The following is a 24,017-nucleotide window of genomic DNA, read 5'->3' as shown; positions in this document are numbered from 1 at the left end:
TCCACCTTATCTTTTCCTGTTAATATCTTGATTGTGAGAACATTATTGCTTTAAACATTAGGTTCCATTTTAGCTGACAAAAAGTCCAAATGAGAGATATATTGCACAGTGCAATCTTGTGTTTTTCTTTAATTTGACAAACTAAAATTTTGTGTGAATACATGACACATTTAAATTGTCTGCTAGAACTGCCAGTCACAGGTGATGTATGCCATAAGACCATAACACACAGGAGCGGAAGCCATTCATTCTATTCAATGTTCAATCATTCAATGAAAGCATGGCTGATCTGTTAATTTTCAATTCCACTTTCCTGATTTCTCCCTATAATCTTTGAGTCCCCTACGGATTTAATAATCTGTTTATCTCAGCCTTGAATATGCTAAATGACCCATTCTCAATAGTCCTCTGTGATAAAGAATTCCACAGACTGACTACCCACTGAGAAAAGAAATTCCTCCTCACCTCTTCATTAAATGTGTGAACAGTTATTCTCAAATTAGTGCCTCTGGTCCTCAACTCTTCAACAAGGGGAAACAACTCCTTGCTTCTACCGTATCAAGTCCCCAAGAGTCTTATATGTTTCAAAAATGTGTTGTCTAATTCTTCTAAATTCCAAAGAGTATCAGTCCAACATAATCAAACTCTGCTCATAAGAGCATCTCTTAATACCTGGGATCAATCTACTGAACATTCTTTGGATGCATCCAATGCCAGTATATCTTTCCATTATCTTCACATCAGTTCTGCTATTAACTAGTAGAAAGTGAGGACTGCAGATGCTGGAGATCAGAGCTGAAAAATGTGTTGCTGGAAAAGCGCAGCAGGTCAGGCAGCATCCAAGGAGCAGGAGAATCGACATTTCGGGCATAAGCCCTTCTTCAGGAATGAGGAAGGTATGCCAAGCAGGCTAAGATAAAAGGTAGGGAGGAGGGACTTGGGGGTGGGGCATTGGGAATGCAATAGGTGGAAGGAGGTTAAGGTGAGGGTGATAGGCCGGAGAGAGGGTGGGGGCGGAGAGGTTGGAAAGAAGATTGAAGGTCAAGAAGGTGGTGCTGAACAATTCTTCCGCCGCCTTCGCCTCCATGCCTACTTCTCCAACCAGGACTCCCGCCCACCCTTTGATGATCCCTTCTCCCACCTCCAACACACCCCATCCACCTGTACACCCCATGCTGGCCTCTTACCCGCCCTCGATCTCTTCCCTCTACAATGATAAGTTCTCACCTTCTTTGGTCATCCAATCTTGGCATGGAGTGTGAACCCAGAGCTGCTGGTGCAGAGGCAAAGTGTTACGCACTGCTACACAAGCCCTCCTCAACCCAAAAAAAAAAGAGTTCTTGCTCAGGTATTAAAGTGCAGCAGGTCAGGCAGCACCCAATTCACCTGCACCTCCACACACATCATTTACTGCATCCGCTGCACCCGATGTGGCCTCCTCTACATTGGGGAGACAGGCCGCCTACTTGCGGAACGTTTCAGAGAACACCTCTGGGACACCCGTATCAACCAACCCAACCGCCCCGTGGCGGAACACTTTAACTCCCCCTTCCACTCCGCCAAGGATATGTTGGCCTCCTCCATCGCCAGACCATGTCAACACGACACCTGGAGGAAGAGCGCCTCATCTTCCACCTAGGAACCCTCCAATCACAAGGGATGAATGCAGATTTCTCCAGCTTCCTCATTTCCCCTCCCCCCACCTTATCTCAGTCCCAAACCTCGGACTCAGCACTGCCTTCTTCACCTGCAATCTTCTTCCCGACCTCTCCAGCCTATCACCCTCACCTTAACCTCCTTCCACCTATTGCATTCCCAACGCCCCTCCCCCAAGTCCCTCCTCCCTACCTTTTATCTTAGCCTGCTTGGCACACCTTCCTCATTCCTGAAGAAGGGCTTATGCCCGAAACGTCAATTCTCCTGCTCCTTGGATGCTGCCTGACCTGCTGCGCTTTTCCAGCAACACATTTTTCTGCTAGTGCTTTGAATAGTGCTTTGTATGATTTTCACAAAACTTTCCTACTCTTACACTCCAATCTGTACAAAATAATGGCAAACATGCTGAAGTTCATTCCAATACAATGAACACAGTGGCACATTTTTCATTAATAAACAAGTCAACAAGTATGGTGCTGAAAAAAGCACAGCTGGTCAAGTAGCACCCAAAGAGCAGGTGAGTCAACATTCCAGGCATAAGCCCTTCATTACGCTGATCTCCTGCTCCTCACATACTGCCTGACCTGCTGTGCTTTTCCAGGGCCATGCTTTTTCATTCTGACTCTCCAGCATCTGCAATCCCATTAATAAACACAACTGTGTTGGTGCTCACAATACAGTATATTCCAAACAAAGGAAAGTGGCCATGTAATGGTACCCAGGCTAATATTTCTGAGACATGGCTTTGAATCCCATCATAACAGATGCTAAAATTTGAATTCAATGTAAATCTGGAATAAAAGGACAGCTTAATGAAGACCATGTAACTACTATGGATTCTCATAAAAATTAATCTGGTTCATTATTATCTTTTAGAGAAGGAAATCTTCCTCCTTTACCTGGTGTTGTCCACATGTGACTCCAGACCTGCAGCAATGTGGTTGACTCTTTACTGCCATACAGGCAATGAATGTTGGCTCAGCTAGTGGTATACAGGCCCTGTGAATGAAGTTTTAAAATTATCCAGTGCAGGATTGACTGGATTGAATGAAGACTTTTTGCAACAGATGAGCTAAAATAGGCACTCATGGGTAATGTGCTGGCAGTGGAACTAGGTGGTTTTGATGATGAAGGGGTATACAGTTGGAAAATCAATCTTGGTCAAATACATCAGCAAGGTTGTTCATAATCTGGGTACTGCCTTGAACTGTGGCTAGCAAATGAAAGTTAATAATGAATAACAAAATTCAGTGGCAAAGAGTGAATATTATAGAAAACACAGGATGTTCAGATAGATATAAATGTCCTTTCATTTTAAGGTCAAAGAGCCTAGTAATTAAGTAAATACAGACAAGTGAATTCCAGTTTAATTAATGTTTTACATCCATAGTAAAGTTCTAGAAATATACTTTGAATTGTGAGATTATGTATTGATGTCTCTTATTCTCAATGAGACATATCTAGCAGATTAGATCATTGATACTTGGAAGTTAAAAATGTGACCAATAGTGGAGGAGTTTAGCAGCAGTTAGCTAAATATTGATAGCATTGTTGCATAGCTCCAAGATATGGTGGTACTGTGGAGGATGACCCAGGGGCTCCTAGTATCAGAGGCATGTGTAACTGTCCGCGGTGGGAGTTTGAAGGAGTTACAAGAATTGTTATTGTTTAAAATGTGTTTCTGAATCAGATAGAAATGGGGAAAACGTCCCACAATCTGGGGATAATTTGGGTCTCTTAGCACTGGACAGGACAGGAGAGGTGTTCCATCGTGTACTTCTTCCCAACAAGCTGTAAAGTACTCAGCCCAGTCTATAGTTTATTTTAAGTACAAAATTCAGTGTTAGCTTGATCTGCTTAAGATATTTTGCTTAAAATTGCTTTGCGCTGGTGTCATTATGGGATAATGAAGGTATGAGGTCATCTCCTCATAGCTGGACCAGGTGCAGGAGACAGTTAAATTGACTGAGTAGTTGTAAATTTGACAAATTTACATGGAGAAAATCAGAACATCAATAAATTCAGAAAAGTGTGTGAAAAGTTGAAATTAAAATTGCAGTCATCAAGGGGTAGTTCAGTGCAAAAGCTCCAGGAGTTATCTAATAAAGTTTTGGCGCTAATGGATATTGACAACCTTCTTGGATATCTTATGGGAAACTTGAGATGGTGATTAGATTAGTGAAAGAGAGCATGATTTTCAAGAAGATACTTTAATAGTGGTGCCAAGTGACATGCTTGAAGGAGGAGAAGAATCAAAGGAGCAATCCTGTGGGATTTTAGGTGTCCAACTGAGGAGGGCAAATAGAATCAGACACATCGTGAGAAGGTCAGAACTTTTACAGTGGAGAACTCTTTCAACATTGTGGTCATATGTCAGCCAAGAGAATGTGCTCAAGTTTCTGGTAAACCTACAATCTCAGGACTCAAAAAGGGAAGACTAATGCTACCTTGCAACCAAAGCAAACATAAGGTCAAGACATAATATTATTCCAGGCTTTTAAAGTAAGATTTCACGTTAGACTATGAAAGTCACTCTAAAGACAATTTTGTATGTATGTTTCTCTTTCGTTTTATTGAAAATATATAAGTTCTGCATTGCTTTTATAACATTTAAAACTTTATTTTTGACAGATCTTCTATTACTCAGGAAAGAAGAAATGATTCAAAGAATATATTTGGTGGCTTTTTATGCTTCTGCTTTTTTTTATATTTAGCAATTATTTAAATGAAAGTCTAAAATTGAAGCTATGATCAGAGCCCCAGCAAAACTTTGTAGTGACCAACAAGCAAACAATGCGCTCTGCATTGATTCCAAGCTATATGTGAGCAGTGAGCCATGCTAGATTGTAATAACATATTTAAAGAAAACTAAATTCAAGATAGAAGCCCAAGTTTAAAAAGTGCAGGAAACAAAAATTGAGGTTCTGATTTTCAATTTGAAAATATATGAACCAGTCTCAAAATCCAATCTTTTGAAAGCTATGTCTTCTCGAAGCCAATGACCAGAACGACTGGCTTAAGGGATTTACTAAAGTTAAATGTTCCTTTGTGAAATTTAAGACATTTGCAATTGTTTTGGTCCTGTTGTTCCATAAGGAAACGTATGAACTATCTCTCGTTTGTGAATTGTGTCATCTTTGTTCTAATTGTTTAGTCTTCGTTGTGCCTGAGGTTAACTTGACATGTACTATCTGTGATTTCGGAATTACTTATACATTATTGTCCATACAAGCCTCACTCTGTTGCAGCCAAATCTCGTCGTATGAAAACGCGAATGATCTGCCTCTCTTTTCATCATGATAAATGTTCCTATATTCCGTACTTTTCCCCTTCACGGGCACATAGACCCTTCAATAATTAATTGTGTTTGGTGATTCCTTTCACTGTAATCTTCCCGTATTCTCTGCCCCGAACCATTACTAATCTATCTGCTCTCCCGGCTTGATGTTTAATTACGAGGCATGTTAGCACAGCCAATAACCACTTCTAGTGGTGGATCCCAAACTTCTCTGAGCCCTCTCCAAATGACTGATCACCCACTGACCTTAGTGCCCTTATCTGCCTGTCTCCCGGACGGTGAATGACCGCTTGTCGGGAAAATGAGAGTTTTCTTCGATGCCGCGGGTTCGCTTTGCACTGCTCCGAGATGAACAATTCTCGCAATCCCGAGTTTACTGCACTTTGGTGGTAACCTTGCTGTGTGTTTTTTTTTGACCCATACGATTTCATTTGCGTTGTCCACTGTGTGGGTTAACTGCTTTGGGCTAATGTTGAATTGGTGTCAAACCGGCTCGCTTTGCTGGTGATCAGTATCACCCCATCTCTATTTCTCTCTCTCTCTCTCACTCCGCTTTCACGGAGGAAGGGGTGGGGGGAAGCTGGGAGTACTGGAGCAGCCTGGCCAGTATCACTGTTCCCTCGTGAATCTGCGCCAGTCCCACCAGCACAAGGAGAAATCCCGCTGCCGCAGAGGAAAATCAACGCTGCTGGCCACTGAAACGTGATTAATTCTACTTTCTATATATACATTGGTGTGAAGAACTCAGCCCGAATGTCAGAGGAAGATAGAAGGTGTCAGGCTCAGATAACAGTCTCCTTTTATGAAGAGGAAAACCGGCGGAACTGGAAAGAGAAGAATGGGGATTTGAGTTCACAATATTCCAACCCAATCGCAGAAGACAGGAAAACACATGGATACTCCGATATCATGTAAGTCTTTTCATTCGTTTAGTGGATTAATTAATACATTTAATCCAGCCATTCTGTTTTTTTTTTGTTATTTTCGTGTAAATACGATTAAGGAAATGATAGTAAAGATGGATAAACTATATAAGATGCCTCGTATAAGATTTTCCATATTGATTTTGCCGCAGAATGGTGTTTCACTTTTATTCAAACGCAATGCAACTTTTAAAATAAATGAGATTGGGAAAACGGACAGCTGATCATTTAACACAAGGTTCGGGAACTATGTACAACACAGGTAGAAATCAAAATGGCATTGTCATAACGGCAGTGTTACAAAATCTGTTTTTCTTTTAAACGTAATTTATTTTTAATTGTGAAAGGCACTAGAAATAACCTTATTTTGATGCACGTGGAAGGTTACGGAAACATGTTACAAACCTAATATTTAATTCCACATTTATTTGTTTAATTTAGTGGTTTAAAAATCGTTGAAGTAGATGCAATATTGAAATCTTCAGGTTGGACCGTTAAACTAAACATCAAACAAGCATCTCAGTATACACCAATTTCGAAAAAAGAACTCAATTAATGAATTAAAATTGGGATCTCGGTTTTTTTTGCCCAGAAAATCAGCGCCACCAAGTGAAGCAGCAGGTAAGTAACAGAGTTTCGACCGCTATGTATCAATTTATGAACATTAATAGTCGTTAGGCATAATCGTACAAGAACACTGAGAGACACAAATGCAAGTAGATACTGGGTGGATGAAACAGTCATTATTTAAACATTACCTCAGAACTGGCCCAAGTTCTTTGCATCCCATACCAGGAGTGGTACCTAACTGAAATGCAAAATGCTAAGTACGCCCATCAAGCCAGTTAATGGCTGTGGACAGAGGAATGAATTCTGGGTTTGCATCTTGCCCAATCGCTTCACAGACACTGACGAATTTTCAGATGTTTTGCTTTCTGGATCAAACTTTGTTTCATATCTGAAGAACATTATTGTCTAGCATATTTAGACACGTCGTAACTGAATGTGAAATTTCTGGTGAAATTTGTTCAGACTTAATGAAAAATAAATACAAAAAACATTGTGTTGTAACTGGAAATGCAATGGCGTAGCCATTAACTAGATTTATTTACCCCGCACGTTGAGACTTGAACTATTTTGCGTGGCAAGTTGTTGGAGGTGCAAGCAGTGAGGAAAATTGAACGTATTGATCCTGAGTGGACCGAGCAAGCAACTGGAAGACCCCGAATTAATCAGATTGGCGGATTAGAAATGGGTGCGAGAATTGCGAGGAAAGTGTAACTTAAAATCAGCTTTAGGAAGAAATAAAAAGACGACGAGAAAGGAAGGAAAAACTTTTTGAAAAATTACATTTTACAATCTTCACCAACTATTCAATCCTGAAGGAATAAGATTCCACATTTGTAACAATTAGTTTCCAATGACAGAGAATTTATCACTCAGAGTAATTATAGCTTGTTCGAAAATGTTTATTTATTGCACAAATAACACAAATCCATGATTTTTAGTGCAATTCGTTGATATTCAGTGGTGAGGTAGAATGTCATTGTCATTTGGCCAATGGTGGACAGACATAACCTTTTCAATGGCTTATTTATTGTTGCAAAAATTGACTTTCATTTTAATTTATCTGCAAGTAGATTACAAAACAATTTAAGTTAGAATTTACAGAAAATACAATAAAATGTATCACATTTCTCATTTGTGCACTGAACGTTTAGGTACTTTGATCTAAATGCAAAATTGAAGCATTTGCTAAATATGTGTCTATTCACATTCCAGTACAAGCTCCATATACCTGGATAGGTTAACAGACCCTTAGAATATCACAGCAGAAAAAGCCTAAGACAGTGGCCTTTCCCCATTGCATCATGCTAGCAACTGCCCCAGACTTTGGTGTGTTCCTTAGCACTTAGTCCTGGACTATGAATTGCTACAGTCTGCAATACTTGATTGCGGACAGCTCTTTGCACTCAAAAGTATATAAGTCTCAGGCAGTTCAAAGTGCATCATTCACAGAGGTGATTGCTCTCAAGGCGCAGTTGATATTTGTCTCATTGTACATATTAGGAACAGCCTATAAGAGCACAGAGTCCTGATCACAGAACTGCTCAGGACAAACCTTGACAAAAAGCACTGCATGTCTCTCCAGAATCTTTTGCAAAAGCACATTCCAGAATGAGGTGTGCAACAGTCTCCTCAACACTGCAACCTTCTCAAAAGCAGAGAGCCAGAGTATGTATGAAAGAACTGATGAGTAATGCTCTTTTCACCACCAACCAAGCTACATTTTGGTCCTTATTGGAAAGTTCTGGTGGTGAAGCATTCTCCCAATTGGCTTCAACTGTTTTCTCAGGGAACTGTTCAACAGGATGGTTCTCATCCTTTCTTGTAGGGTCTTGAGGACATTATGTGCTGACCTGATAGACTTGTGGTCAAAGGCCTTTCTTCTGTATAAATTTTTCCTCAAGGGTCTCGTGCTTCTCACACATTTGTTCCTCATTGCAAATTGATCTACTAGTCATGTGGCATTACATAAACAATGGTGGACATCATTAGCTTTCCTTTATTTTTACACCACTCATGAAGGGAATAATGCCCTTTTGCTACATACATGAAAGTCTTCCTGTTATTGTTGTTTCAGTCTCTTCATTTAGAAAACTAGGTGAACAGGCTCTCAAGTGATCATGTATTCATTATTAAGTTTGGAGTTCAGTTTGTCCAAACATAGGATGGCCCAAAGGATGAGCTGTTACCAATTTTTTAAAAAAATGCCAAAGTATTTCTGCCGTGTTTCAATTTCTCACACTTTTGCAACAACAAAAAGTACAAGCACTGTATTTAAGGAGGGTTTTTAACCTCATAAAATAACCCAAGGCATTTCATAGACGTGTTATCAATCAAATTTTGACACTGCTCTGTATAAAGAGACACAAAAGCAGAAGATTAACAAAATCTTGGCTGAGAAAGTAGAGTTTAAGGGCCATTCTAAATAAGAAAAAAAGAGGCAGGATGGTGAAGAACTTTAGGAAAGGCATTTCACAGCCATCCACAGTGAAGCATTAAAACCAGAAATGTTCAAGGGGCCAGAAGTGGACAAGTGCAAACATCCCAAAGGCTTAGTGAGTTTTGATAAGATTTGTAGCTCAAGTTGAGGTTCTGGATGTAAGTTTGCTCACTGAGCTGGGAGGTTCGTTTTCAGACATTTTGTCACCATACTAGGTAACATCATCAGTGAGCCTCCAGTGAAGCACTGGTGGTATGGCCCGCTTTTTATTTATGTGTTTAGGTTTCCTTGGGTTGGTGATGTCATTTCCTGTTCTTTTTCTCAGGGGGTGGTAAATGGGATCCAAGTGAATGTGTTTGTTGATAGAGTTCCAGTTGGAATTCCATGCTTCTAGGAATTCTCGCCCGTGTCTCTGTTTGGCTTGTACTAGGATGGATGTGTTGTCCCAGTTAAAGTGGTGTCCTTCCTCCTCTGTTTGTAAAGATACTAGTGAGAGAGGGTCATGTCTTTTTGTGGCTAGTTGATGTTCATATATCCTGGTGGCTAGTTTCCTGCCTGTTTGTCCAATGTAGTGTTTGTTACAGTTTTCACAAGATATTTTGTAAATAACATTTGTTTTGCTTTGTTGTCTTTATAGGGTCTTTCAAGTTCATTAGCTGCTGTTTTAGTGTGTTGGTGGGTTTATAGACAATCATGATACCAAGGGGTCTGAACAGTCTGGCAGTCATTTCCAAGATGTCTTTGATGTAGGGTAGAGTGGCTAGGGTTTCTGAACGCATTTTGTCTGCTTGTTTGGGTTTGTTGCTGAGAAATTAGTGGAATGTGTTCATTGGGTACCCGTTCATTTTGAATACACTGTATAGGTGACAAACAGGCAGAAAATTAACACCATTTTGACTGGGACAACACATCCATCCTAGGACAAGCCAAACAGAGACAACATCCATCCTAGGACAAGCCAAACAGAGACAGGCGGGAGAATTCCTAGAAGCATGCCATTCCAACCAGAGCTCTATCAACAAACACATTGACTTGGATCACATTTACCATCCCCTGAGAAAAAGAACAGGAAATGACATCACCATGAGAAATGACAACACCAACCCAAGGAAACCTAAACACATAAATAAAAAATGGGCCATATCACCAGTGCATCACCAAAAGCTCACTGATGATGTTACCTAGTATGGTGACAAAATGTCTGAAAATGAACCTTCCAGTTCAGCAAGCAAACTTACATCCATCCCAAAGGCTTGTAGAGCTGGAGACAGGGCTAAGGTCATTGAGGGATTTGAAAACAAAGGTGAGAATTTTAAAATTGAGACATTGATAACTGGTAGACAATATAGATCAGCAGACACAGGAGTGAATGTGAATTTGTGTCAGCAAATACAGAGGGAACAGTGTTTTTGGATCTCTTCAAAGTTATGGAAAGTAGGAACATTGGAGATATACTTGGAAGACACAAGTCTGAGGAAGCATTATTCAAAATCATTTGCTGTTTCAGCAAAAAAGGGAGAATATTGGCAGGTGAAAAATAATTAAACAAAGCAATAGAGCCTAGAATACATGATTTACATAAGATTCAAAACATACTAATTTCAACAAAGCATGATCTGAATAGAGTCAAGAGTCATAGAGATGTGCAGCATGGAAACAAATCCTTCGGTCCAGCTCGACCATGCCGACCTCATATCCTTAATCAATCTAGTCCCATTTGCCAGCACTTGGTCCATGATTTGAGTGAAAGGATTTCACTTAATTAAAATGTTTCAGAAAACTAATGGAATTGATTACAGACATTATAATTGTATTATGTATGCCTTTCCTTGAATGGTACAGCATTTCTGAAAGCTTTTACTATCAATTATGGCTTTGCAAAGAACACAAATTAGAAAAAGGTTCAGTTTTAATCTCAGGTATTATGAGAGATCTAGAGATAGATGTAAGAGAATCCAGTTCAATACAGGCTGTGATATAACAAAGTTAATTTTCTGTATTCCCTTACATCTGTCAATGAAATAAATCCAAATATCATAAAGCACATGCAGGTTCTTTGATTGAAGTCTTTATACAAGTTTTTACTCAATGTCAAAAGGTTCATAATACTCTTGTAGTGAATCAGAAAGGTTTGAGCATATACCCTAGTCTGACAAATCATGCCGAACTGAGAGAATTTTGCATTGTTTGTGTTGCATGCACTCTGAATTGGGGTAGTCCACTGTGGAAGACCTGCAGTTCTTGGCAGCTCAACCTCCACAGTAGCAAGATCAGCTAGCACTCCTGAAAGCTTCAGCTGTCCAGTCAGGCAGTTGGTGACCTACGCACCCTAATGGAGAGTGACCTCATTGGAAACAGGAGGTCACCATTGCTTTTAAAAGTCAAGGTGACTGTAGCTTTAACATTTATGCATCTGGATCATTCAAGGACAAAACCACAGACATTTGTTGGAGTTCGCAAACTGCAGTTCACAAATATAGCGTGAGGTGCTGAATAATTTGAATTGCATCGGGTACATCTGGTTTGACACTAATTCAACTAATTAAATGCAGTGGTCTAAGAGCTTAGTCTTGATGGCAGGATTCCCTCAGATACAGAGGTAATTGACTACATTCATAAGGTGATCGATGTTCAAGTCAAGTATATTTCTTCGTACTAAATATTTCCACTAGTTCAACGTGCAGCTCGTATGTGAGAAGATCCTACAGATTTATGCAAAGTTTCCAGTGAACTGCTGTGACATACTTATTCTTTATTCCTTCATTTGCATCAGGATTATCAGAGATGCTCTGCTTTTCCACCTCTCTGAGGAACTGTATGCTCTCTTCTTCAGTAACAAAATATAGACATTAGGGACTCTTATGAGGTCAGTCTTTGCTTGAGATGTAGGCACAAAATTTGAAGGGGATCATTGTGGAAGAGAAGGAGGGTGAGGTCAGTAAACAAGGAGAAAGTGTCTTAGTTGTCTGTTGAGATGTAGATGCTGCCAGGACTGACATTTATATGTGGTTACTAATAAATGCTTAAAAGGCTATGTGTATTGGAGACTACAGAAGTGACAGATGGTTACAATCTGAAATTTGCATGCCATTCACCTGCTGGATCTTAGGAGGTCATTGAAGAATTTCCTGTAATGGATGCATGAGCTCTGCACCAAACTCCAGATGTTCATCTCATTTTAGACCTCCCACTCAAACTGTTTTGCTGAAATGAACTGGGAAACCAGGTTTAAAAAGTAAGGTTCAGTGACTTAGAACATAGAACAATAGAACAATACAGCACAGAACAGGCCCTTCGGCCCACGATGTTGTGCCGAACTTCTAACCTAGATTAAGTACCCATCCATGTACCTATCCAAATGCCGCTTAAAGGTCGCCAATGATTCCGACTCTACCACACCCACGGGCAGCGCATTCCATGCCCCCACCACTCTCTGGGTAAAGAACCCACCCCTGACATCTCCCCTATACCTTCCACCCTTCACCTTAAATTTATGTCCCCTTGTAACACTCTGTTGTACCCGGGGAAAAAGTTTAAGGACTTAAGGAGACATTTAATAACTCTCAGCACAGTTTTGTTCCAGTGAGAGAGAGAAAATCTAGGAGGTAGATGCATCATCTGTAGCTAAGTAAGAAATATAAAGATTGTATCAAATTGAAAGCAATTCTGTATTAATCTGTAAAGGGTAATGGTAGGTCAGTGGGTTGAGAACCAGCAATGGAGAATAAAAAAAATTGAGAATTTAAAAGTGTGAGAGAAGGCTTGTTGGAAATAGAAAAAATTAGTAAAAGTTTCTACAGATACTAAAAAAAAGTAACTAAAATGAGTGTTTGTCTTCGAAAGAATGAGTCTGGTGAGTTAATAATACAAAACAAAGAAGTGGCAAAAACATTGAACAGTTATTTTGTGCCAGTTGTCACTGTAGAAAACTTCCAAAGTTTACACCCTTTCAGCTGATGGTATTGCTTCAGCAACCTATCTGCAAGTGTTTTAACCCTTTCAGCTTCAGTCAAAATCACCATACATTAACCTCCTAGCCTGCTATATACTCTTCCATATATCTCTCTGGTTGTATAATCAATTTCTGTCCAAATGGGCATCCACAGAGGGTATATTCAATGTGAATACAAGACTTTGTCTTCATATGGGCCATGCATTGGTCTTGGAAACATTGTGAAAAGATGCAACTGCAAAAGATAGATTGATGAAGACAATCAATTAGTTTCTTTTATTCTTGTTTGTTCTGTCACTATCTGCTATAGACTCAGTTCAGCCGATAACCCCTCCTTTGCCCAGACGAACAAAAGTAGCATTGGATGAACCTAAGTTAGACAAGATCAAAAAAAGTTAATGGGGACCAAGGAGGCAAGTGACCCAGTAGACATTTTGGTATCATATTACTTGACAATTAAACAAAGTTCAGACTTGATATTAAGGCAAAGCATAGTTTTAAAGTATTTTATTAGTTCCAAAGCAATTTTGTATTTTTTATTTTATTGTCTAAACATTTTTTGCCCTTAAAGCATTTTTTTTGTCAGTGACTCTGTTTATGCACAATGATTTTGACAGCAAACTAACAAATAAAAACTGCTGGAACCTTTATGATTTATCTGTCATTTGTACCAAGCAGTAATCTCTACATTTCTAATTATGTTGCTTCCTCTAGTTTTAAGCATCACATATTATTGTGCAATCTATTCTGTTACAAAATCTTATTTAAACTGATATTAATGACAGACAAGTAATGCTCTCCCTTAATATCTGAGTGTTCTGATGGTATTGCTTCAGCAACCTATCTGCAAGTGCTTATTTGGATTTCTAACTAAGATGAACATCATGATTCATATTATATCAGATATTTCATACGTTAGCTATTTTATATTATTATTTTCAAGAACCGTACTTTCGTTCTCTCTAAGTATCTCTACCACCCACAAATTCCATTGAGGAATGTGATGAAGTATTAGATGGATGTAGCCACATAAGTACTGAGGAACCTCAACACCTTTTCAAAAAGAGCAGTTTGCAGAATTGATGTTTCTTTCATTGGACTCACTATATGCCCCTTCACCAACTCAAGTGAACTGTGGCTATGTATCAGAGTCATTGTGCAAGGTTATTTCAACAGCTCCTCTCATGTTGCAGCCGTTCACAGAGAAGACCCGTTATGAACTTAACAGGATATCTGGGGACAGTGTTGTAAACCTCATGGAGACAAACAATTTTTGAAAGAAAAGCTCTGGACAATATTTCATTTTGTAATACTTTATCAAACAAGCTAAAAATCAACATTATTCAAATATTAATTAACAGGTGATCGGTATTTCAAAATTAAAAGTTAAGTTCCACTTCAAATAGTAGACTCAATAAATATATGTTGCAAGTAGTTATATACATTTGCATTTCATCCTGCATGAGTATAACACCATATGCAATCTTGAACAAAAGCAGAAGTTGCTCAAAAAGCTCAGCAGATCTGGCAGTATTTGTGAAGAAAAATCAGACTTAACGTTTCAGGTCCAGTGACGAAAGATGGGGTAATTTTATGGCTTGGGACTGTTTGTGGAGACCTGTGCTAACTGTGTGCATAGTTTGGTCATTTGCAAGTGAACTGTGAATAATTTAAGTACAGTGATCAGAAAATCAATTGCTGTAAAATTGCATAACATGTCCTTAAACATTTGGTCCCAGTAGCTAATGCTCCCTGAAGGGAGAACAAATTCAGAAGTTTAATCCCACGATCAATTTTTTTTTGTTATTGTCCATGACAAGTTCTGAAACCCAGCTCCTAACATTTCCCCCCATCCCACCCCAAAGGTGTACCAAGGATGGACAATAAATGCTGTCCTAGCAAGCAATATCTATATTCTACAAATGAACTTATACAAACAGAAACAAGTTATCAAATTCTGCAATATCTACTCTAATATCTCTACATTTATACCCTTCCTTCCCTAGACAGTGTAAGAATCCACATCTCCCTATGGTACCCTATGAAATTAATGGGTATAACTTCAGTTTTACAAGAATATCTCCTCAAGCTAGAATACATATGGCATCTGTCTTTTCAAGGCTAGTACTAGTAGTTGGGTTTGAGCCCTTCCTTTTCAGATAAAGCATTGACTGTGTATAAAAGGAATTTCAAACACTCATTCAAAAGCTAAATATGACAAAATTTAACCTTCTTTAACGATTAGAGACTCAGACTTTGCTTATTTTTCTTCACAAATGCTGCCAGATCTGCTGAGCTTTTCGAGCAACTTTTGCTTTTGTTCAAGATTGCATATGGTGTTATACTCATGCAGGATGAAATGCAAATGTTTGTAACTACTTGCAACATATATTTATTGAGTCGACTATTTGAACTTAACTTTTAATTTTGAAATATCGATCACCTGTTAATTAATATTTGAATAATGTTGATTTTTAGCTTGTTTGATAAAGTATTACAAAATGAAATTTTGTCCAGAGGTTTTCTTTTCTTTCAAAAATTGTCTGTCTCCATGAAGTCTTCCAGATGGCACTGGAGACAAATTCTATGGAGTGTTATTCTTGTTAAGGCATGCTTATTTGATTGCTTTCATAGGAAAGAATGATTTTCAGTTGTACAACAGGATTTTTGAAAAAAAAGCTTACATTTATATAGTGTTTTTCAAGAGTACTTTAGGCCAATAAAGTGCTTTGAAATATATTCACTGGGTTGGAATTGTGGTAAGCAACTTGTGCCCAAGGAGCTCCAACAGAGAGCAATGTGACAATCACCAGAGAATCTTTTTTTTGTAATATTGATCGAGGGCTAGATATTGACTAGCATGCAGTGAATCAATGTGCTCTCTCATTTCCTTTTGCTGTCTAGCCATAAGTGCTCACATCTTAAAGGGACTATTTATGTCAGGTGTGTTTGTCTGCAGCATGGTAAATTCAGATCTGTTCCGAGAAAAAGAAATAAGTGCCTTGGCTTTTTCCATCCACCGTAAAGAATAGACAGGTCCTCAGTTTAACATATCCTTGAAAGCTGACAGTGTTTCAACAGCTCCATAGCGTAGCGTTGTGTGTCTGAAATAATTTTTATGCTCAGATCCTAGAATTGGCTTCAACCCACAACTTTCTGATTCTGAGATAAGACTGCTGCCTAATGACATTTTTTTTTGTCACTATTCCATCAGTACATTCTAGCCGGGAAGAATGAGGGCAAGTAATATAATCCAAAAGTACAATTTTTAAAAGGGTGCATGAGGGACACCCGCACAAACCAACCCAACCGCCCCGTGGCTGAACACTTTAACTCCCCCTCCCACTCTGCCAAGGACATGCAGGTCCTTGGCCTCCTCCATCGCCAGACCATGGCAACTCTCCAACCACAAGGGATGAATACAGATTTCTCCAGCTTTCTCATTTCCCCTCCCCCCAACCTTATTTCAGTCCCAACCCTCGGACTCAGCACCGCCTTCTTGACCTGCAATCTTCTTCCTGATCTCTCCTCCCCCACCCCCTCTCCGGCCTATCACCCTCACCTTAACCTCCTTCCACCTATCGCATTCCCAACGCCCCTCCCCCAAGTCCCTCCTCCCTACCTTTTATCTTAGCCTGCTTGGCACACCCTCCTCATTCCTGAAGAAGGGCTTATACCCGAAACGTCGATTCTCCTGCTCCTTTGATGCTGCCTGACCTGCTGCGCTTTTCTAGCAACAAATTTTTCAGCTCGTGCATGAACAGAGAAACCTGGCATATTTATACACAATTTGTTGCAGGTCAAGTGTTTATAAAAGGAAAATGAAATCCTGAGCTTTATAAATGGTGTCATAAAGAAAACATTCAGGAAGTTATAATTTATCTTATAGAACAATAGTTTGGCCTCAACTGGACCATTTTGTCTATAATTCAGTAATTGTGGAGACATTTAAAGCCTTTAGAGAGGTTGCAGAAAGGAATTAGGAGAATAATTCCATGAATAAGAGGCTTCACCAAGAGAACAGATTGGAAAAGCTTCTAGAAGAGAAAGAATGTTGAAAATCATGAGGGGCCTGTTCAGAGTAGATCGGAAGAAACTGTTCCTTTCTGGGGCAGGGTTGAGAATAACACAGAAGCAATTGAAGGTAATTTGGCAAAAGAGGCAATGGTGATCTGAGTAAATATTATTTTATGGAGCAGAGAGTAGGATTTGAAATGAACTGCCTTAGCAAGGGGATTGGACGATTCAAATTTGGCTTTCAAAATGAAGTTGGATAATTACCCATAGAGAAGAAAAAATGCTTCCTGGAAGCTAGATATATTCATATACAAGGCCATGTCTTTTAGAAAAAGAAAGGCATTGCACCTTTTTATATGTAAACAAAAGCTTGAGGAAATAACTGTTCCCTGGTGCATTCTCCATGGCAATGCCTTGAGCAATTGGAGTTCATTTGCCAAACAATCAGAAGTCTTCTTCTCATGCAGTATAAATTGTTGCTCTCTGTGAAATTTGGTATTCTTATGTCGGTCCTGATGAGTGAGAAGAGCTTCAATAGCATGTTTCATTATTCAGCAAAATGCAAGAAAAATTGCTGAGTTATGAGTAAAGGGTAGGATAGTGTGATTAACAGTGCTGTTCTTGCATATACAGCACAGACATGATAAACATTCTATGATTCAATACTTTAATTACCAATTCCATCATGTTCAAAAAACAATTGTATTTTCAGCTCTATATAAAATAGTACTTCTTCCTCCTATGCAGTGCAATCATTATATAAGGAAATAATGAAATATAAATTTTGTCTAATTAGTAATACATTATTTGATATGAAGGCAGGACATTTGACATCTGTAGTAGGGAAGATATTAGAATCTATTATGAAGGATGTGATAACCAGATACTTACAAAATAATGATATGGTTGGGCAGTAAGCATAGATTTATAAAGGAAAATTATGTTTTACAAACTGTTTAGAGTTTTTGATGATGTTCCAGATAAATGAAATCCAGTGGATGTGCTGTATTTGGATTTTTGGAAGGAGTTTGATAAGTTCCCAAACAAGGTAGAATGGGTAGTGAAGAGAGACTTTTGCTCTGGGCAGTACGGTGGCTCAGTGATTAGCACTGCTGCCTCACAGCACCAGGGTCCCAGGTTCAAATCCAGCCTCAGGTAACTGTCTGTGTGGGTTTTTTCCGGGTGCTCCAGTTTCCTCCCACAGTCCAAAGATGTGCAGGTTAGGTGAATTGGCCATGCTAAATTGCCCATAGTGTTAGGTGCATTAGTCAAAGTAAAATGGGTCTGGGTGGTTTAATCTTCGGAGGGTCGGTGTGGACTAGTTGGGCCAAAGGGCCTGTTTCCACTCTGCAGGGAATTTAATTTAATCTAAGAGGTTGATAAACAAGATTAGTGTGGTACTTCAAGGATCACCGTCAGGATCACACCTATTCATAGATGGAAATGTGTTGCTGGAAAAGAGCAGCAGGTCAGGCAGCATCTAGGGAACAGGAGAATCGACGTTTCGGGCATTAGCCCTTCTTTCCTGAAGAAGGGCTAATGCCCGAAACGTCGATTCTCCTGTTCCCTAGATGCTGCCTGACCTGCTGCGCTTTTCCAGCAACACATTTCCATCTCTGATCTCCAGCATCTGCAGACCTCACTTTCTCCTCACACCTATTCATAACCTGTAGAAAATATTTTTATGCATTGACTCAATATAATATTTCCAAATTTGCTGATGACACAAAACTAGGTGGGAATATAAGTTGCAAGGAGAATGCAAAGAAGCATTTATTTAGAAGCTTAATGGGATAGGCCTAATATGTAGACAAGAAAATGGCATATAATATGACCAACTGTGAAGCTACCAATAAGAAAAAAAGACTAATGCAAGAGTATTAAATGTTCAGAGGCTGGAAAGTATTGATGTCCAAAGGGAGTATTCTTGGTTGACACTGACCACAAAGAGATTAGAGGAGAGCACCAAAAGAGGAAAGGGATTTTAGCAGGTTTTAAAGAAACAACGAGGAGCAGAGAAGGTCAGTGAGAAAATGGAGTTCAAGGCAAGAACTGAAGAAAATAGCTTCAGTTTTCCCAATATTTAATTGGAGGAAATTTCTGCTCATTTAATACTGGATGTCAGACAAACAGCCTGACAATAAAATATACATATCAATCTATACTTATAAAAATTCTAAACCTGCAGGTTCAGCAATCAGTTAGAAAGGAAAATGGCATGTTAGCCTTTATCTTGCGGAGATTTCACCACAGACGTAAAGAGGTCTTGCTTCAATTGCATACAGCTTTGGTGAAACTGTATTTTTGTGTGCTTTTTTGGTCCCCTTATCTGAGGAAATTTATACTAACCACAGGAGGGAGTGCAACAGAGATCAATTTACCAGATTACTTTCTGCAGTGGTGGAGTCAATTTATGAAGAGAGATTTGAGGGAACTGAATTTCAAAGAATGAGAGGCAATTGTATTGAAACTTAAAAATTCTTACAGGGCAATGACAAGGTGGCTATCATTGGGATGTTTACCCTGGCTGATGATAGTTTCTGAATCAGGGGTTTGCCATTTCAGACTGAGATGAAATAGGATTTACTTCACTCAGCGAGTGGTACCTTAAAGAGATTGCAGAGGGTCAATATTCAAGAGCATAGTCAAGGCAGAACTCAGTAGATTTCTGGACATTAATGTCACCAGAGATATGAGTATAGTGTGAGAAAGTGGCTTTGAGATAGATAATCAACAATAATTTAAATGAATGGCAGAGCAGGCTCAATGGGCTGAATGCCTTACTCCTGATCCTAAGTATTGCTGTCTAGTATATTTAGAGATATACAGAAAATAAGTAAGTAGAATGAAACTCAGCATGGCAAAACTAATCTTGTAATTAATTAAGAAAGAAAATGAAATCACATTACTTTTTGGCAAGAGATCCGCACAGTGGGTGGGTGATGGTGTATTGGTATTATTGCTGGACTAGTTATCCCCATACCTAACGTAATGTTCTCAGGATCCACGTTTAAATTCCATCACAGCAGGTAGTAAAATTTGAATTTTGTTGGGCAAATCAGTGGCGGATGGAATTTGGCCCTGGAAATTATCAAGTGATCCACTATGGACCCAGAAACAAGATAAGGGAGTATATTCAGTGAATGGCATGATACTAGGAAGCTCAGAAGAACAGAGGGATCTTGGAATGCTTGTCCAAGATCCCTGAAGGTGGCAGGACAGGTTAATAGGATAGTTAAGAAGGTCACTTGCTTTTATCAGTTGTGGCATAGATTATCAAAGCAGGGAGGTTATGTTGGAGCTGTGCAAAACTTTAGTTAGGCCACAACTGGAGTAGCGTGTGCAGTTCTGGTTTCCACATTATAGGAAGGATATCATTGCACTGGAGAGGATACTGAGGGGATTCAGTAGGTTGTTGCCTGGGTTGGAGCATTTCAGTTATGCAGAGAGGCTAGATAGGCAAGGGTTGTTTTCTTTAGAGTAGAGAAGGGGGGACCTGATTGAGGTGGGCAGGAGACAATCCTTCCCTTTAGTTGAAAGGTCAGTAACAAGGGGACATAATTTTAAATTGAAGGCAGGAAGGTTAGAGAGGATTGAGAAAAACTACGGAAATCTGGAATGAACTGCTTGGGAGAGCAGTAGAAGCGGGAAACCTCGCAACCTTTCAAAAGTACATGAATGAGCACTTGAAATGTCATAACATTCAAGTCTATGACCCAAGTGCTGGAAAGTGTGATTAGCATAGATAGGTCAGTGCTGGCCAAAGGGCCTGCTCTGTTTTGTATGACTCTAATAACTCCGTAATTCTATGTCAGCATTTTTTCAATATTGGTGGTGTCAGTCTCAAGATTAATTTACACAGCTTTCTTCACAATGGGTGAACAATAACAGATGATAACAGTGGTAAAGTAATTACAAAGAAAAACACAATAATACAGGTAATTGAAATGCAAATTTAAACTGGAATGAAAAATATATTAAGATCTATTAAATAATGTAGTTTGTCTGTAGTTAAATAATCAGTTATTGCAATATTTATCTTTATATACTCTTTATTTAAGTTTCAAAGATTAAGCATTTTAGAATTTGAGCACCAAAGGCAGCCTGAATAATCTATTATGATTCTTTTTAAAAAACAATCATTTGGTAAGAATTTATTTTGTTGTGGCAATCTGTGGTTAATTTGCTCTATTTAAAAAAAAGAAACTCATGCTATCAAATTATGCATTTAATACAGCCTTGAAGCAACTAATATTTTGGTATTAAAAGATACAACTTAATGTCCCTACAGAAATGGACCATATTTCTAGAATATGTATACATAAGCATAACTTTAATTAAAAATATCTTAACTAAATTATATTTATGGCAGACTGCTTATTTGAAACAAAAACAGTGACCCATGAAGGGACTCAGGCAGTAACATGCTTTCTCTCCACAGATGCTACCACACCTGCTGAGTTTCTGCAGCATTTTCTGTTCTCGTTTCAGATTTCCAGCATCCACAGTTCTTTGTTTTAACTTAATGCTTATTTAATGAGTACTGTCCAGTTAAAATTTAGAATGTTTGCAATAACACAATTCACATACACATTTTATTGTCAAGCTGTTTGTTGTAAATCAGAGACACCCTTTACCCCATCCCCACATTAAGTAACTACCCCCCAAAGCATTTTATTTCTCACTACCTGTCCTCCAAAACACTACCCTCCTCAATTCCATCTCCTCCCTCCCTACTCAAGAAACCAGGACTTAACTGTCTTCAGTAACTTCCTCCTTCCAGTCCTGTCAGTGCACTCTATTGAACTCTGACTCTGCTGTGTCTGCTGGAGATAACATTCAATCAGTTGCCTGGCAGCGCTAGAAGGTGGGACGTTGTCCTACTAAGTGGGAGAAGCATAATGTGAGTTGTGTTCTCACCTTGTTTCACACTCTTGCAGCATGTTACAGCTGCAGGTTTGGCTTCCCTCTGGCATATCAACTGCCAGCCAAATTCTGACCTACCCTCCATAAAAGCCAGCACAATGTATCAGACATCTTAATTTTACTTAGGGAAGCCTCACTGATATCTGCAGTCTTTACCCATCTGATTCCTCCAAGGCTGGAACAAGCGATATTTAGAACATCTCTCTGTTTGTCATTCCCTGTTGCATAAGAGAAGTTATTGATGATATGTAGTTCAAGACTGAAGATTTTGCAAAGGGGATTCTATTCTCTAACTGTCTGGTTGGTGTGCTTTAAATCATACAGGTGAGTGACAGCTATCCCAGCAGTAGTCATTATGCCCTTTTACTGCATCATTCCATTGCTACCTGCTTTGACCACACCTTCACAAGGACAATTTGGGATGGTCAATAAATGCTGGCTGAGCCAGAGACATCCATATCCTATGAATTGCAATTCTGAGTTGCAATTAGATGACTGTGACTTTCTATGAATAACGTCCCTCAAGGCTTTGGTGAACAGTTTTGGTGAACACAAGTGGGCAGCAGACAGAAAGCATGTGGTCATGCTTCACACAATATGTAATGGAAGAGACCACTGTTTAAACAGCACTTCTACTGTCTGTGATGTGTGAAGGAGCTTTATAATACTTGACAGAGTGAAGGAAGTGGAAAAGGTGGAGGAGCAAAAGGAAGAGGAGTTGATAGGGAGGAACTAATCAACAAAAGATCTTTCTGAATGGAAAACTCTTGATTGACTTACTTGACTGTGACATTAGTAAATGCAATTTCCATTAGCGAAGAGTTCTAGAACCTCCCTTCCCTCTGTTACGAATCTCTTCTGGGGTAGAAGTGACCTGTATGAAAAGGATGGATTGCACCTGAATTGGAAGGGGACTAATAAACTGGCAAGAAGATTAGCTAGAGCTGCCCAGGAGGATTTAAACTAGTTGGTGGGGGGGGGGGGGGGTTGCGATTTGGGACCCAGGGAGACAGTGAGGAAAGAGATCAATTTGAGACTGGTACAATTGGGAAAAAGAGCAAGTCAAACAGTCAGGGCAGGCAGGAACAAAGCAGGGAACGAGATAGGACTGATAAATTAAACAGTGTTTATTTCAATGTAAGAGGCCTAACAGGGAAGACAGATGAACTCTGGCAACATGGGATTGGGATATCATAGCAATTACAGAGACATGGCTCAGAAATGGACAGGACTGGCAGATTAATGTTCCAGGATATAGGAAGGATAGAAAGGGAGGGCATGAGAGGAGGGGGAGTAGTGTTTTTGATAAGGGATAGCATTACAGTTGTATTTAGTGTTGAGAGTGTGGTGCTGAAAAAGCACAGCAGGTCAGGCAGCATCCAAGGAGCAGGAGAATTGACGTTTCAGGCATAAGCCCTTAATCAGGAATGAGAGGGCCTTGATGAAGGGCTTATGCCCGAAACGTCGATTCTTCTGCTCCTTGGATGCTGCTTGATCTGCTGTGCTTTTCCAGCACCACACTCTTAACTCTGATCTCCAGCATCTGCTGTCCTCACTTTCTCCCAGCTGTCCTTAGGGAGGAAATTCCTGGGAATATATCCAGGGAAGTTATTTGGGTGGAACTGAGAAATAAGAAAGGGATGATCACCTTATTAGGATTGTATAGTCAGAGGCAAATTTGTCAAGATCTCTCAATTATCTATAAGAATAATAGGGTGGTTATGATGGGGGATTTTAACTTTCCAAACATAGACTGGGACCGCTATAGTGTAAAGGGTTTAGACGGAGAGGAATTTGTTAAGTGTGCACAAGAAACTTTTCTGATTCAGCATGTGGATGTACCTCCCAGAAAAGGTGAAAACCTTGACTTCCCCTTGGGAATTAAGGCAGGGCAGATGACTGAGATGTTAGTGGAGGAGCACTTTGGGACCAATGAACATAATTCTAGTAGTTTTAAAATAATGTTGGAAAAGGATAGACCAGATCTAAAGTTAAAGTTCTAAGTCGGAGGAAAGCCAATTTTAACAATATTAGGCAAGAACTTTCAAAAGTTGACTGGGGGTGGATGTTCATGGATAAAGGGACGGCTGGAAAATGGGAAGCCTCAAAAATGAGATAGCGTGAGTCCAGAGACGGTATGTTCCTGTTAGGGTGAAAGGCTGGTAGGTATAGGAAATGCTGGATGACTAGAGAAATTAAGGTTTTGGTCAAGAAAAAGATGGAAGCATATGTCAGGTA

The 24,017-nt window shown here is 39.4% G+C and overlaps 1 protein-coding gene across 1 annotated transcript in view; it reads left to right on the top strand.

The window, feature by feature from the left end:
* Positions 1-24,017, top strand: part of LOC122539329 (short transient receptor potential channel 3-like) — a 163,734-nt gene that overhangs the window by 4,477 nt on the left and 135,240 nt on the right. Inside the window, exon 2 of the mRNA XM_043674045.1 lies at positions 5,696-5,865. Within this exon, the coding sequence (XP_043529980.1) occupies positions 5,696-5,865 (170 nt within the window). The remainder of the gene's footprint in view (positions 1-5,695; positions 5,866-24,017) is intronic.

This window comes from Chiloscyllium plagiosum, chromosome 32 (genome assembly GCF_004010195.1).
Source record: "Chiloscyllium plagiosum isolate BGI_BamShark_2017 chromosome 32, ASM401019v2, whole genome shotgun sequence".
NCBI classification, from domain to species: Eukaryota; Metazoa; Chordata; class Chondrichthyes; order Orectolobiformes; family Hemiscylliidae; genus Chiloscyllium; species Chiloscyllium plagiosum.
This window is presented reverse-complemented; position numbering and strand designations above follow the sequence as displayed.